Source organism: Solea solea, chromosome 3 (genome assembly GCF_958295425.1).
Source record: "Solea solea chromosome 3, fSolSol10.1, whole genome shotgun sequence".
Classification (NCBI taxonomy): Eukaryota; Metazoa; Chordata; class Actinopteri; order Pleuronectiformes; family Soleidae; genus Solea; species Solea solea.
In genome coordinates, this window is record NC_081136.1 from 29,811,609 (window position 1) to 29,825,731 (window position 14,123).

The window sequence follows — 14,123 nt, forward strand, 5'->3', positions numbered from 1 at the left end:
TCGTGTTCTCAGATAAGAGCAAACGCAGTGTAATTAATGTCACACTGTTTGATCAGAGTCGTGTGTCGTGTGCTGTCACTGGAGGTCGACCCACATGGCTTTCTCTGTGGCTGATGCTAATACAGATTTTCTGTTTTGTTTTTTGTTTTTTCCACTTTACACAATTTAGCAGATTAATAATAACACAAAACTACTTAACTTTAAAAAAAACAACAACACTTGTCTGTTTCTTTAAGGGCCATTAAATATAGGGGGTTTTTTTGGACTGATTTCCAGGGATAAATGTGTTATTCGATCACCAGACAGTGGAAACGTTTCATTCCCACAACGACAGAGGGAAAATTTGACGTCAAAGTCAGTCCCTTCAAAAAGAACAAACACTGCTCTTCACGGCGTTTCTGTCAATTATAACACATTTTATGAGTAAAAGATCTGTAAAATAAAATAAAAAAATTGTCAAATTTAATCCAACTCTGTATTAGAATGTGGATTAAACAAATACGGCAGCATCATAATGATTATTCAACGTGTTTATGCGTTTAAATCTGCATTTTGTGCCTATATTTTAGAAATAGATATGGTGTGTTAAATATATATATATATATACATATATATAAACTAAACTGTCAAATGAAAAGGTATTTCTTTTCTCTTATTTAGCAGCAGCACGTGTCGAGTTTACACATGAATAAATAATAATCGGCTAATGAATAAAAAATAATCGGGACAGTGGCTGATTATTAAAGGAATGGCTCAAACTCTCGCTGTCACATGAAACTGTTTGATGGCCACACCTCTTTGGTGTTTGTTAATGAGTCTTAGTCACACACACACACACACACACACGCGCACACCCTCCTCACCCCTGCCTTCTCTCTCTCCCTCCCTCACCTCTTCTGTCCCCCACTCCACCATTAAGGCCTTGTGGACTAATGACCTTATTTGCATCCCTGACATACCTCTGCATGATTGCCGGTGCTAATCTCCAACTGATGTGAGAGCAGGCATCTTGAGAGCGCACCCACCCACCCACACCCACACCCACACCCACACACACACACACACACACACACACACACACACACATCACGTGTTTATTACTTCACAATGTCCAGCGTTTACTCTTGAGTGACTCAATAATGGCAGCTAGCCATTAAGTGCTAAATGGCTCATCCACGTATTTTTTAATAAAGTGTCGGAAAGCTCGGGCCTGTGCGTGTGCGCCTGCATATTTTTGTTATTAGACAGTTGTGATGATTTTTTTCCTAATTATCATCGAGTAATCTTGTCGCGTAAAAATGTCCAGGTTACTGTTGCAAATTCATGTTCATTTTATTTGCGTGTCTGTGATTGTTTTTCCTTTAAAATGACGGTTAAAGCATCACTTAACGATCATGAATAGCGTTAATCAGCGAAAATGTAATATAATCGCGTAAAAAGTCGCAATTTTGTCTAAACTAAATCAGACGATGTTCGTAAACTCATGCAATTTTGGTGTTAAATTCCAGATTCATTTATCCGTATTATCTTTTACATTTCCACAAAACACACACATATATTTATTTTATTTTTTTCAAATTTAAAATAATGAAAACCACGTGTGTGTGTGTTAAATTCTGTCAAAGAATGTCCATCTCAGCACCTTCAAGGAACATTAAACAAACATTAAGAGCCATAAAACAAGTCTTTTTTTCGTTCAGTGGTCAGAGTTAGTGTTTTTCTGTGTCTCTAACCTCTGGCTGAGGTGTAGTGGTTTTTATTTTGGGCCTCCATAAAGAAAATATTCACCGCTTCCCCCCGTCCCCCCGTCCCCACCACATCAGAATATTAATTTACAGTATTTGGTGCTGAATATTAAAGTCATCTGTACCTTTTAAAATCCCTTTCAAAATCAAAGCCCCCCCGCGCCCCTGCCTTCATCAGTGGGGGCAAGGCAGGGCCCGGGCCGTAGACGACGAGACGCGTCCTCACGCACTTGATAAGTCCCCTCCTCTCCCTCTCTCTCTCTCTCTCTCTCTCTCTCTCTCTCTCCCCCATTCTCCTCTTTAAAGTCCGGGGGGATTTTCTGATGCATCCGATGTGTCAGGAATAATTAGGTTTTGTCAGATTTATCATCGTGGCACAAAACCCTCTCCCTGACTAGGGCCCCGGATCATGTTATGCCTTGTTTGTGTGTGACAGCATTATTATTCTTGTTAGTCGCCCAACACTTTCTTTCTTTTTGTGTGTGTGTGTGTGTGTGTGTGTGTGTGTGTTGCGCTCCCCTGTTGTTCTGAAGGGGAGCGGCGGCGTCCTCCTGCACCGGGGCCGCTTATTGACAGCGGCTAAAGATATTCATCCATTTAGAGTTAAAAACATGTATCATGGTGTCCGAGCGAACTGCCGGGGCTGAAGTTGATTAATGGCAGAACCTAGCTGCCGGTTTTTCCTCTTGAGGAGCGACACAACGCTCCAGCCCCTGCATATTAACGAGTGGCTGCGCTTTCTATTAACTAGATAAAAAAGCCTCTCCTCTGCCTTTGCTCCAGGGGCTCAGGGATGAGAAATTCTCCATTATTTATCATGTGGCCTGTTTTTTTTTTTCTCTTCCAAACCACCCCCTCCCACCCCCCACCACCCTTTCCTCCTTTTTCATGTATTTCAACCTGGTGTCATCAGTAAACTTTTAAATGCCAAACATGTCTGGAACATCACAGCTTATCGCCTTCGCAGAGCCCCGTGTTTCTCCATGCAATTTTCATGCGTTTACTTACAGTAGACGTGAGGCATCATGTCAAATTAGCGTCTGGCAAACAACACGGTTGTTATGTTCACTAGATAATGCATGTTATGGCTGTTGTCTGCTTGCTTTTTCCTCTATTTTATATATATATATATATATGAAAAGGACAAAATATTTATCAGCAAACACCCTATTTTGTGAAGAGAATTCGTGCCCGTGAACTGTGTCTTTCTGTGATAATCACATGCGATCCTGCATTGTACCTTTGTGTCTTTATACTCCAGGGGTTTTCCAGTTTCTTTAAATTTTGCACATGACAAACTTAAGTGGTGAGTTTTCCCGAGCCCAAGCAAGCACAGACATTTCCCTCCCCCCCCTCGACGCCAACGCGCTTTAAAGTTTCTGCCAATGTGACTGTGTTTCGCAGGCCGCCCGTCCACGTGAAGGAGGAGCCGCTCAACATGGACGACGACGACTGTCCGATGTCACTGGTGACGACGGCCAATCACAGTCCGGAGCTGGACGACGACCGGGAGCTGGAGGAAGGGAACTTATCAGAAGACCTCGAGTGACTGGGGAATGGGACAGTTTTTGTTCCGACGTGTCCCCCCCCCACCAACCAACCCGCTCCCTCCACACACACACACGCCCCGTCGCACTGTTTTTTCTCACACAGACCTCCTGCAAGACTAGAAACCACTCCACAGTCCACGAAAAACACAGCTGACTCCCTCTTTGCCTCGATCACCACTGGGACTATTTATTGAGCATGCATCCGGATGGAGACCAGTCCAAAGGAACTCTTTGTTGCAGCCCTTTTGGACCCCCCGAACCCCCCCCCCCCCCCCCCCGAACATGACATGGGCATGAGGTGTCTGGTTCAAAATGAACTCTTCTGAGACCTATTTCACTATAGACGGCGTGGCCACGTCACAGTACGAGGATGGCGGACTCACACGCGCGGAGAGAAACACCACGAGCAGGTCATGTTCCCGGTGAAAGCTAAGCGGCCTGATATACTGCCAAAAAAAGAAAAAAAAAAGAAGACGTTTTATGTTTGTGAATAATCCAACCCCACAGTAGTTGTTAATGTCTAGAGACAATTGCTGGTTCAATTCAAGTTGTTACTCTGTTTTCATTTGCACAGGAGTAGTCTCAGAAATTTGTGTCACTGCCTGTATGTTGCTCTACTATAATAAAAAAAACCAGTATATTGTTTTTCAGCTTTTTTTTAAAAACCATTGTTAATTTCCAAAAAAAAACAAAAAACCCAACCCCCCCCCCTCCCGATTTTAGACACCACCAACTGTAAATGCCATTCCCTGAATTTACACCAGAAAACTGCGGTACCACGACTGTTGTTGCAGCTGTCCAAACGAAAAAAAGCTTACAAAAAAACAAAAAAAAACAAAAACAAAAAAAGGTTGGCCTCCAGTCTGTTATCTGTTTGTGGTTAAAAGTTAAAAAAAATTTAAGTTTGGGGGGGTGGGATAAATAGTTTGTGTAAAGCACCATTTGCAACAGAAACAAAATGCATTTCTGCATAATTTCCCTTCTCCTCGCCGTTCTCTTTACCTCCTCGTTCCAAAAAGCTTTGTCTACCTGCAAACAGTCACAGGCAACAGCTAGAAACCAAAGCCAACAATGGCCAATAGCTTATAAGACAGAAGAAGCCGCCAAACTCCTCTTGGTCCCGTCTTCTGCGACTTTAAAACGTACAAATCGTACAAAGAAAGAGAAGCTTTTTTTCCGCAAACTACCTTCAGAAAAACCTCTGGGATTGTTTCATTTTTGCCCCCATACAAAGATGATCACACGAGAGAGACGAATGGTGACTTAAGATGTGTAATCTGATCGACTTTTGCTTTTTCTTTTCTTTTCTTTGGGGAGGGGCGGGGAATTATCTGCCAGACATACTGTTGGTAAAAGGTGATGTGACTGGTAGAGAGCAGCTAAGTGTAAAAGTGGATCATGACCAAAACAGAAACATTTGTGTATTCAATGGAAGTGCAGAAGCATTGTGTTGTTGTGAAGTTTACTTTCTTCTCTTTTTGTTAAAGCTTTACACGTCATTGTTTCTTTTTTTCTTTGTCTGTCTTTCTTTCTTTCTTTCTTTTCTAACCTGGTGAATATGTAACGTTCAAGTGGCACTGTCAAAAAAAATAATGTCAAAGTCTTTTTGTTCTTTTTTTTTTTTTTTGCTCCGAGCTGCGGTTGAAAACCGAAACTGAAGACGTCGCGAACCAAACATAATAAAAGTATCTAGTGAAGCCAAATAAGTCATGATTTCAAGTTGACGTGAAATGATGTGGCTTGGTTACCACGTTTGAAAAAAAAAAAAAAAAGCAAACAATAATAGCCATTGCAGACGGGGGTGGGGGGGGAACCTTTTCTAGGTGATATTTGCTTTAACTTTCGCCGAACGCGCAAACACTCGCGGTGTTCGTGCAACGCTGATGTTTCTCTGTATAGGCCGGCTTTTTTTTTCAAAAACACACATTTACAAAAGAGAAGCAGTTACCCCGGGGGGGCGGGGCGGGGCGGGGGTGGGGGGAGAAACCACAGCCAGTATCATCTAGAAAAGGGTTGTTGCTTTAACGGTCATTTCTGTTTTCAGTAAACCAAAGTTACACAAAATTCTGCCTCCTCTTGTATGGGATAAAGAAAAAATGCTATAACAACCACATGCAACCTGTTGAAGACTTACCACGCACGCACGCACGCACGCACACACACACGCTTTCGGTCTGCCAACGTTCTTGTTTTTCGGGTTAAACGTCCAAGCTGCAGAAAATGCACGCTGTCAAGCCGAGCAACCGGCGAGTGGCTTTTTTCGTCTTACGCTGTAAAGAGCAAACGTGTCTGCCTGCTTTGACCAAAATGGAAACACACTGTGCATATGTTGTTTTCGAGTGTCGTGCCGAGCGGACGTGTGCTGTACTGTACACACACACACACACACACACACAAACACACACCAGTTCCACGTCAAGAGCAACGAAGCTTATCCCTTCAACACAATACGAGACGTGAAGACGTCGTCCTTAATAATCTTACCGCACCAAATAAAAGGGGACGCCGCGTCTTTAAAAGGAAGAAAACTAACAAACAAAAAAAGGGTTCTCCCACTTAACCCAAAAAAAAAAGGCTTTCCAGAAGCTTCTACCTCTGCACAACCAATTCCGAACAATTAACGACAGATTGCACGACTTATTAGATCGCCACTTGACTGCGCTTGTCTCACACGACTCGGCTCGAAAACCAACGTTTACATTCCCCGCGTTCGAGATATGGAAGATTTGCGTCGTGATAGGTTGTCCTCAAACATTTGTAGAATGATAATGTATAGATTACCTGTAAGGGGAATATTGTGTTTTAAAAAAAATAAATAAATGCATGTCTAAAAACTCATTTGGTGGACTGGAAACACAAACTAACTAACTAACTAACTAACTAACTAACTAAAAAGAGCATCATAAAAATCATCGGGACGATGGCCTAAATGTTACATACATTACCTCAGATAAACCGTTTCGGGAAGGGATTTAAAAACCTGTCAGCCACAGAATGCATATTACCTGTAGATTTGCATGGGTTTTGTATAAATTAAGTAAAAAAAAAAAATGTCTAAAATAGTTGCTTGCACATAATACCAGAAAGACCTCCAGAACTGCGATCTGCTCCTTCACTAGATTTTAGGATTGTCTGGATTTTCTGGGTTGATTTTGTCTGTATTTTGATAACTGTGCATACTTATGTATAAAAAAAAAAAAAGTAATGTTGGTGGACCCATAAATTTACCAGACTTTTTTCTAAGAGGAAAAAAAAAAATCTCTCGCTGTGTTTCTTTTCTGACTTACCTGAATTTTTACTGTTTCTCTCTCATTGCTCGCTGAAGAATAGCAAACCTGCTTTTTCTGCATCTGCTTTGCGTAGCTGTAAGGCTTTAACCTAATGTGTGTATTTATTGCTTGTACCTCTGTGCATACTTTATGAAGCATTATGTCTGGCAGTCGAGTCATGTATCCTTTCTACTGCTATCCTTCTCTAAGAATTGGGAATATGATCCCCGTATGTATACAGTGAATTGGGACTGTAGCAAGCATATGTTTATGTAATTGGTGAAATTCTTCTTTTCTTTTTTTTTATTTGTTTCATTTTTTTCCTTAGGATCGAGATTCAACGCCGTTTTTTTTATACTTTTCATTACTGTGTACTGTGTCCATACGTTTTAAAAAGGTTCTCTGACGTTAGAAGGTCATGGTTGAGAATTGTAACAGACGTTATTATTTTCTGTATTCATGGCATTTCACTGCTGAATAAAATAAAGGACCAAAACTTGGAATTTGAAAAACAACTGTCTACCTCCAGCATCAGAGAGTTTAAAAAGGATAAAAAAAAAAGAAAAGAAAAAGAATCTCCCACTCCTCTCCTCTGTTACACATATATCTTTTATTCTACAAAGGCACAGGCGTGAAAATCTAGCTGGCATTACAACGTTTCAAGAGCGGCTGCTTCAGACATGTGAAGGAAGGAAGGGGATGGTGTAGGAAAAAACAATTAAAGTTTAATGTATATGTTACAAGACTCTCATCCAGCTTCCAGCACCTCTCGTGTCTTGTTTAGAGGACCAGGGACACGGCCACCGCTCTGGACCTGTAAGAGCCTCTGTGTTCCAGAGCTGCTGTGTGCAACCAGCTCGGCATCATTTCTGGCCTACACGCTGCAAAAAACTGCATTATTAAGTCACATGTAAAAAAAAAAAAAAGGAAAAGAAAGATTTGCCTTATTACCATCGACGTTCTGCATCATGTAGAGAAAACAAAGATGTGAAATTTCATCAGACGCCGGCCTCTCCGCTCTCCGTCCGTTTCCTCTTGACACTTCAAAGCAGAGGAAAGAGAGGGTGAAAAATAACACGCCCTTTTAGCTCCCCCCCCCCCCGCCGACGATGTTTTTGACTGGTAAAGCGCTATGACAGGACGGGCCGCGTGGCTAAATCAACTCCAGCGGGCCCACCACACCTTGTCGGTCACTGACACCCTCATTGAGATTCAATGAATCCACCATGACCAATAGGTTGCCCATTAACTCGCCCCTGTACGCCGAGAGCCTTCTACACGTTCCAACGGGTGCTCAGGGACGTCCGCTGGTCATTTAATCGTAACGCTGATGCATGTTCCCCCCCCCCACCACCACCCTTTACCATATCATGTCCCATGAGGGGTCAGAAAACAACAGCATTTTCCATAAAAGCACACACACTTCACGTTCTCTTCTCTCTCTCCCCCCCCCCCCCCCCAATGACAGTCCCAGGCATCAGCCATGGCAGGCTCCTGTTATCTCCTCAGCAATGGCGTTCCAGAGCATTAGCTGGCGCGCGAGAGGCTCTCTCTCGTCTTCTGTGCTATTTATGCACTTGGAAGTGTTTGTGAATTCAAGTGAGGGATCGCATACGGAGCGCAACAAGGGCCGCTGTGTACTACACAACATCAGAGGGAGCTCCGACATTAAAGTGTTAGAGCGCCTGCTAGAGACCCTTCTTTCAAAGGCCATGAAATAATAATGGGTTGTGGTTAGAGAGGTATCCGTGAGTCACACTGGCTGCTTTTCATAAAGTGGAGTTATTTACAGTGCGATGAATAAAAGAAAGGGGAGCTGCTGGCGCGGGGCCTTTTCCACATGAATGGTGGCAGTGCAGTATATGACATGAGAGGCTGGGCGAACGGAGAACGCCCCCCCGAAAACGGACTTCATTTCCCCCTTTCTTTCTTTCTTTCTTTCTTTTTTTTAAAGTGCTTTTGAAGCTTTAAAAAGGCAATATTTTAGAAAATATGCTCATTCAATTTCTTGCTGGGGGTTAGATGAGAAGATCTGTATAGTCAATATATGAAGCTACACGCAGGAACTCGGGAACGGGCTCCTCAAAAGCTTAAAGGTCCAGTCTGAAATATTATGGGAGGGTTTAAAACTGGCCAAAAAATGTAATGTCATAAGTTCGTATACGTGTATAAGAGCTTTGAAACAAAAACTGGTTTGGTTTTCTTCGGTTTAAAGAGGTCGCTATCTTTCTACGGCAGCCTCAATGGACAAACCAGCCATGTGTTTGTTAATTCTCACGCAGCTAGGTGGACATTTGTGTCAGCATTACACACTGTAATATATACACTGGACCATTATAATGTGCTAATCAACATGTTATACCGTATTTTCTTTCTTTTTGTTCGCACAAACGAACAGTTTTTGTACACTTAGACAAAATATAACGGAAAAAACTCTCTTCGAATGGAGGTCTACGGGAAATTGAGTGTATCTCTACTTGACTTATCATGTTGGCAAGGATTCACCTGAGGTGTTCATGGTCTCAGTTGGTTATTTTCTGGTAGTTCTCTCTTTAACACACAGAGAGAAGACTATCAATCTTTGTATCGTGGGAGAAAAGTGCTTTCAAACTTTTCCTTGAGCCTCAGAGTAGCTCGTGGTGGAACATCCTGCCCCTGTAAGTCTGACAGTGTGTCTTCTATCATTCATTCCATCTTCAACACTGACCAATTAGGTCAATTTATGAACCGTCCCCTTGTGGGATTGGGTGGTAAATATCTCCAGTCTTGCGTTTATTGATTAAGAGTCCAGACTTTCTCTCTTTCTTTCTTCCCACCCCTCCTGACCTGACCATGCGTGTCAGACCCTCTCCCCTAGGCTGCAAAATTGCCTGCTAAATAGTCCGAGGCAATGGCAACGCTAATTGAGATCATCATTATTATAATTGCGGGCCCTGAAAAGCGCGTCTTAAATAATTTGCATCGCTCTCGAGTTGATATTCTGTGCAGCGCAAACATAATTGCGTCGCTTGGAGGCACGGCGCTCGTTTTTTTTTGGTGACGGGGGGGGACGGCGGGGACACGTGTGACCCAGCCCCGCCCACCTGGTGCGTAGTTTTTGTGTTCCATTTTGGATGCCATCAGAGGGGACTGCATGTTTGTCTTTTTGAGTTTTTTTTTTCCCCCCCTTGGTTGCAAAACAAACTCCTGTTGTGAAGCTTCGCGAAGTAACCACCATGACAACCAGAAATTCACAGACGTCCAAACTGTGTTTGAATGGAAGTCAATGGGAAAATGAACCTGCTTCTCACTTGAGTTATAGAGTTTGTGGTCACTCAATCACTAAATTCCACATACTGGAAGACTATGTCCATTTTTTTATATACAGTCCATGTGTGGCACCTTCAAGGCTTCAAACTTAGCTATTTTCATGTCAAAAAATAGCTGATAATACTAATAATTCTTGTGTATTTCATCAATTTCACCTCCAGGTCTGACTCTCCATTCTCCTGAGATCAACAAAAGAACCGTACATGTAAAACTACACGTCACCTTTACAACAGAGGCTCCTGATGTAAAAAAAGAAGGTACTTTTCACTTTGTGTGTGTGATGTGCAGGAACCTGTGTAATGTATGCAAGAGATGAGCCTCTTTTCTCCGTGTGAAACGAGGTATTAATTGAACAAAATGGTGGGAAAAAGTGCTGATTTTCATGAATTCTTGCCTGTGGTACACACACACACACACACACACACACACACACACACACACAAGCGCGCACTCTAATCGCTGTAATGAATATGATATGGAAATATGATATTGCTCATTATTGTTTGGCTCTATGTCAACAATAACAACTGCACGTCAAGGCGTCGAGTGAATCGTTCGCCTGTGAAAGTGAGCACATGACAGAAGAGCACAATCAGATTAAACTCAATCCTCTTAGAAACAACAACACCCACACACACACACACACACACATCTTTCACTGACATGTTAGTTGTAATAAATCAAGCAGTTTGAGGTGGTTAACGAGCGAATCACAGGCGTCAAATCCAGTCATGTGGTCATTACGGTCATTTCACTCACGCTGTTGCAGGAAGCCCACGAATCTGCGTCTGCAACAATACTACAAACAAATGTTATTTAAAATACTTTTATACCTCAAAATTCAAATGTAGCATGCGACATAACAACTATTTGCTTTTCTTCATTTTGAATTGTTAATTCACTAATTTAACATGCAGTAAAATATAAAAAAAACTGTAAATACTGTAAGAAACTGTACTCACCGGACATTTTCTGGCTCTTTTACGGTTAAAATAAGCAACAGCAAAAAAGTCCAGATGGAGGGACAATGCTATTGCATTTATTTGTCAAGTCTCAACATGTTAGTGTCTCAGATTTCTGGTGTTTGTTTGTAGAAGTTTGGTCTTGGACAAAAATCACGTGTCTCTGAAAAGAAAAGAAAAACCAAGGGAGTTGATTTTGTGGGGGTGGGGGGTGGAAAATAAGAAGAAGAAGAAGAAAAAAGATGTATCCAGCATTAGTGAGGAATGGTGGGTTAAATCACTTACTGAAGATTTTTAATGACATTTCAGTGTTCCTTGTATAATTACTCTTCATTCGAGATGGGCCGTAATGCTGTTGGACAGTCGCGGTTCAGGCTCGCTAGCTCGCTTCATTAGCGTGTCATTCCTATTTCACATCAGAGGCTTTAATTGTAATGCTGAATATGCACAGCTCTCCACAGAAGCCTAATCAAAGTGGATCCACTTGTATTATTAATATCAGAAATCAGCCCGCTTGCTATTTTTTTATAAATAAAAGAATACAGACGCATAAATCAGCTGTCATTTATTAGCGCGGCCCTGGCATATCCGCCAGACATGCAAGAAGAACGACCCCGCCCCATCTCTGTTCCTCCCCGCATCACTCATCAAGATTTAAAAAGAATAAAAGACAGAGAGAGAGAGAGAGAGAGCAGAGAAAAGAAAGGAAACTGCATTAAATATGCATATTAATTCTGCCTTGAAGTAATCAGATTACAACGCAGGTGACACCGGGTGCAAAAAGAAAAAATAGATGGTTGGCAATAACAAGGGGTTCACGGGGAGCAGAGTGAGCGGTGGACAGAGGGAAGAGGATTAGGGATTTATATTCAAAAGCAAATACCACAGAGGACGAGGAAAGAGATGACAGTGGAGAAGGAACAGGCTCCGGGTCAAAAGGTCTGGATGGGGAGTGAGTGTGTGGCCACATGCAGGTTGTGCTGACCAACCATAAAGGGGTTCATGAACCACTAATCCACATCAGTGAGGGGGTCTCGTGCTGATGCAGATGATACGCAAAATAAACCCGAGAAAGGCGTTTCTTTGTATTCTACGTCTGAACTGTAAGGAATAAAGTCAGTATACGTCGATTGAAAGACCTTGACCTAAAACTAGTTCACATTTAGGGATGAAAGACTTTGGAGAAATGTCTAATTTGCGATTATTTGTGACTGAAATTGCAATTGCAATATGACTTTAGAGGGAATTTCATCTAAAGGATTACTGTGTCCTATTTGTGCGGATCCATGAGAAACAACTATGTTTTCTTTAGACTGTCGGGACAATATTTAATCTCAAAATAGTAATTTCACACGGGCCACACGGTTTGTGTATTGCAGGGGTGTCAAACTCAAACGACCTGGGGGCCAATGAGTGTCTAGTCTGGTCAAGATGGGGAAAAAAACAAACGTTCAGTATTGGTTGGACATTTAAAAAAAAGATATTTATGAAGATATTTGACTGAATTTCCAAGTAAAAGTGCTTGTTTTGACATGTAACGATGTATCGTTCACTATAATAACATATTTAAAAATAGAAACGGTTGGAATTGTTTTTTTACAATAGCACAAACTGTCACGTAATTACGCTAATGCAAAGTGCACTTGTGCAAACGTTGTCGTCTGCGGTACGCTCCGGTGTTAAAGGGTTAATTACCTTCTCACTACATCTGTCTGAAAAGTAAAAAAAAAAAGTATATTTCCCTGTGACATGAATTACTCAAAGTACAACAACCTCAAGAATACGCACAAAAGTATATCATTGCAAACATGAACAAGACAGACATGGATTATTAATTAGACATTAATTAGGACGCAGACCTTAATCAAGCACCAATGTGGAGACTCCTCCCACTGAGTCTACGCTCCTTTTTTCCCAGTCACGTCGTCCACCTCCACCCACTGTGTGTGTTCTCACTTATCTGTGCACTGAGAGGCCAGCGTGAGGCCTGCACTGCTGAAGTTTGCATTTTCTTCCAGTTAGATCATTACTTTCATTCCAACGCTGCTTTTTGTTTTGCCCGATGTGACACTCAGTCTTTCCTTCCCGATATCACTCTGTTTTCTCAGGTTTTGCTCTGTGTGTGTGTGTGTGTGTGTGCGTGTGTGTGTGTGTGTGTGTGTGTGATCTCAGTGGACAGGAATAGAGTCTTGCTGTAACCGGCCGCTGCTCACAACATCGGCCTGGAGTCAACATGCGAGAGGGGAATTTGGCCACCGGCTTGAGAAGAGGGTTGTGTAAACTGCACTTTGCTGAGAGAGAGAGAGAGAGAGGAGAAAAGTAATGTAAGGAGACACCGAATGACTTCCACGTGTACTGTACATGCTACAATAGCGGGAGACGACAGGTGGGGAAATGATAGTGGCAATGTTCAAGTACAGGTCACCTCCATTACCTGAATCCAGCATGTCTCTCTCGCATCCTGAACACACACACGTGTGTATGTATATATGTATGTATATATATATATATATATATATATATACATATATATAACCTCAGTTTGATGATATTCTCTCCCAATCTCGCTCGTTTCCATTCCAAACCTCTTTGATCTGTGATTTGCATTTTATTAGCCACAGGCTAAAAAAATTATTTGGATGAGATTTTTTTTTTTTTCTCATTCCCGCACTGCCTTCTTTTCTGCATCTTCTCACTCACCCATTCACCACACCTGGGGCTTGTAAACTCATCCATCCCTTCCCCTCCCCTCCCCTCTCCTCCCGTATCCTTCCCCAGCTCCCTCTGTCCCTCTTACCCCACTGCTGCTCAGGATCTCCTTTTAATATCAGCTCTGCCCCCGGAACGAAACAAACAAATTAGCCGACGGGAAGGAACGAGTTTCAATCTTCTGGTTCCTCCTCACCTGTGTGCGAGATCCTCGGGGTGAGCAGCAGGACGAGCATGTTGCCGCAGACAAATGGGGTGAGGTGGCTGTTGACAGAGGTGGGAAAAGGAAAATTACGTTTACTCAAGTGCGGCACTCGAGTCTCAAGTTTGAGGCTTTTATTTTGTATGTTGTTACTTTTTTTATTTGTATTGTATTTCAGAGATTTTGTTACAGTTACACCAATGCAGAAACCTTGAAACCCATAAAATTAAGATAATAACGGGACTTTTCATGCAGATACAAGGGCGATAGTTTGTTTGATAATGATATTTCATTGCTGTTTCTACCCATAGTCTCTTATATATTGGGGGGAAAAAATAAAACAGCCTTCCATTGTTTGTGGCAATTTAATTAAATTA

General features: G+C 42.1%; 1 protein-coding gene and 1 long non-coding RNA gene across 10 annotated transcripts in view; both read left to right on the plus strand.

The window, feature by feature from the left end:
• foxp2 (forkhead box P2) overlaps positions 1–3,938 on the plus strand; it is a 96,322-nt gene extending 92,384 nt beyond the window's left edge. For 7 of the 9 annotated variants that reach the window (XM_058626144.1, XM_058626137.1, XM_058626140.1 and 4 more), the window contains 2 exons: positions 3,007–3,051; positions 3,150–3,938. In XM_058626144.1, coding sequence (XP_058482127.1) covers positions 3,007–3,051; positions 3,150–3,294 — 190 coding nt within the window. In that variant the 3' untranslated portion in view covers positions 3,295–3,938. The remainder of the gene's footprint in view (positions 1–3,006; positions 3,052–3,149) is intronic. The other 2 variants (XM_058626141.1, XM_058626142.1) reach the window with 1 other exon arrangement.
• Positions 3,939–10,052: 6,114 nt separating this feature from the next.
• LOC131457188 (uncharacterized) lies at positions 10,053–14,051 on the plus strand. The gene is made up of 3 exons (XR_009239991.1): positions 10,053–10,130; positions 13,008–13,159; positions 13,614–14,051. It is a non-coding gene; the product is annotated as an uncharacterized LOC131457188 (long non-coding RNA).
• The last annotated feature ends 72 nt before the right edge of the window (positions 14,052–14,123 follow it).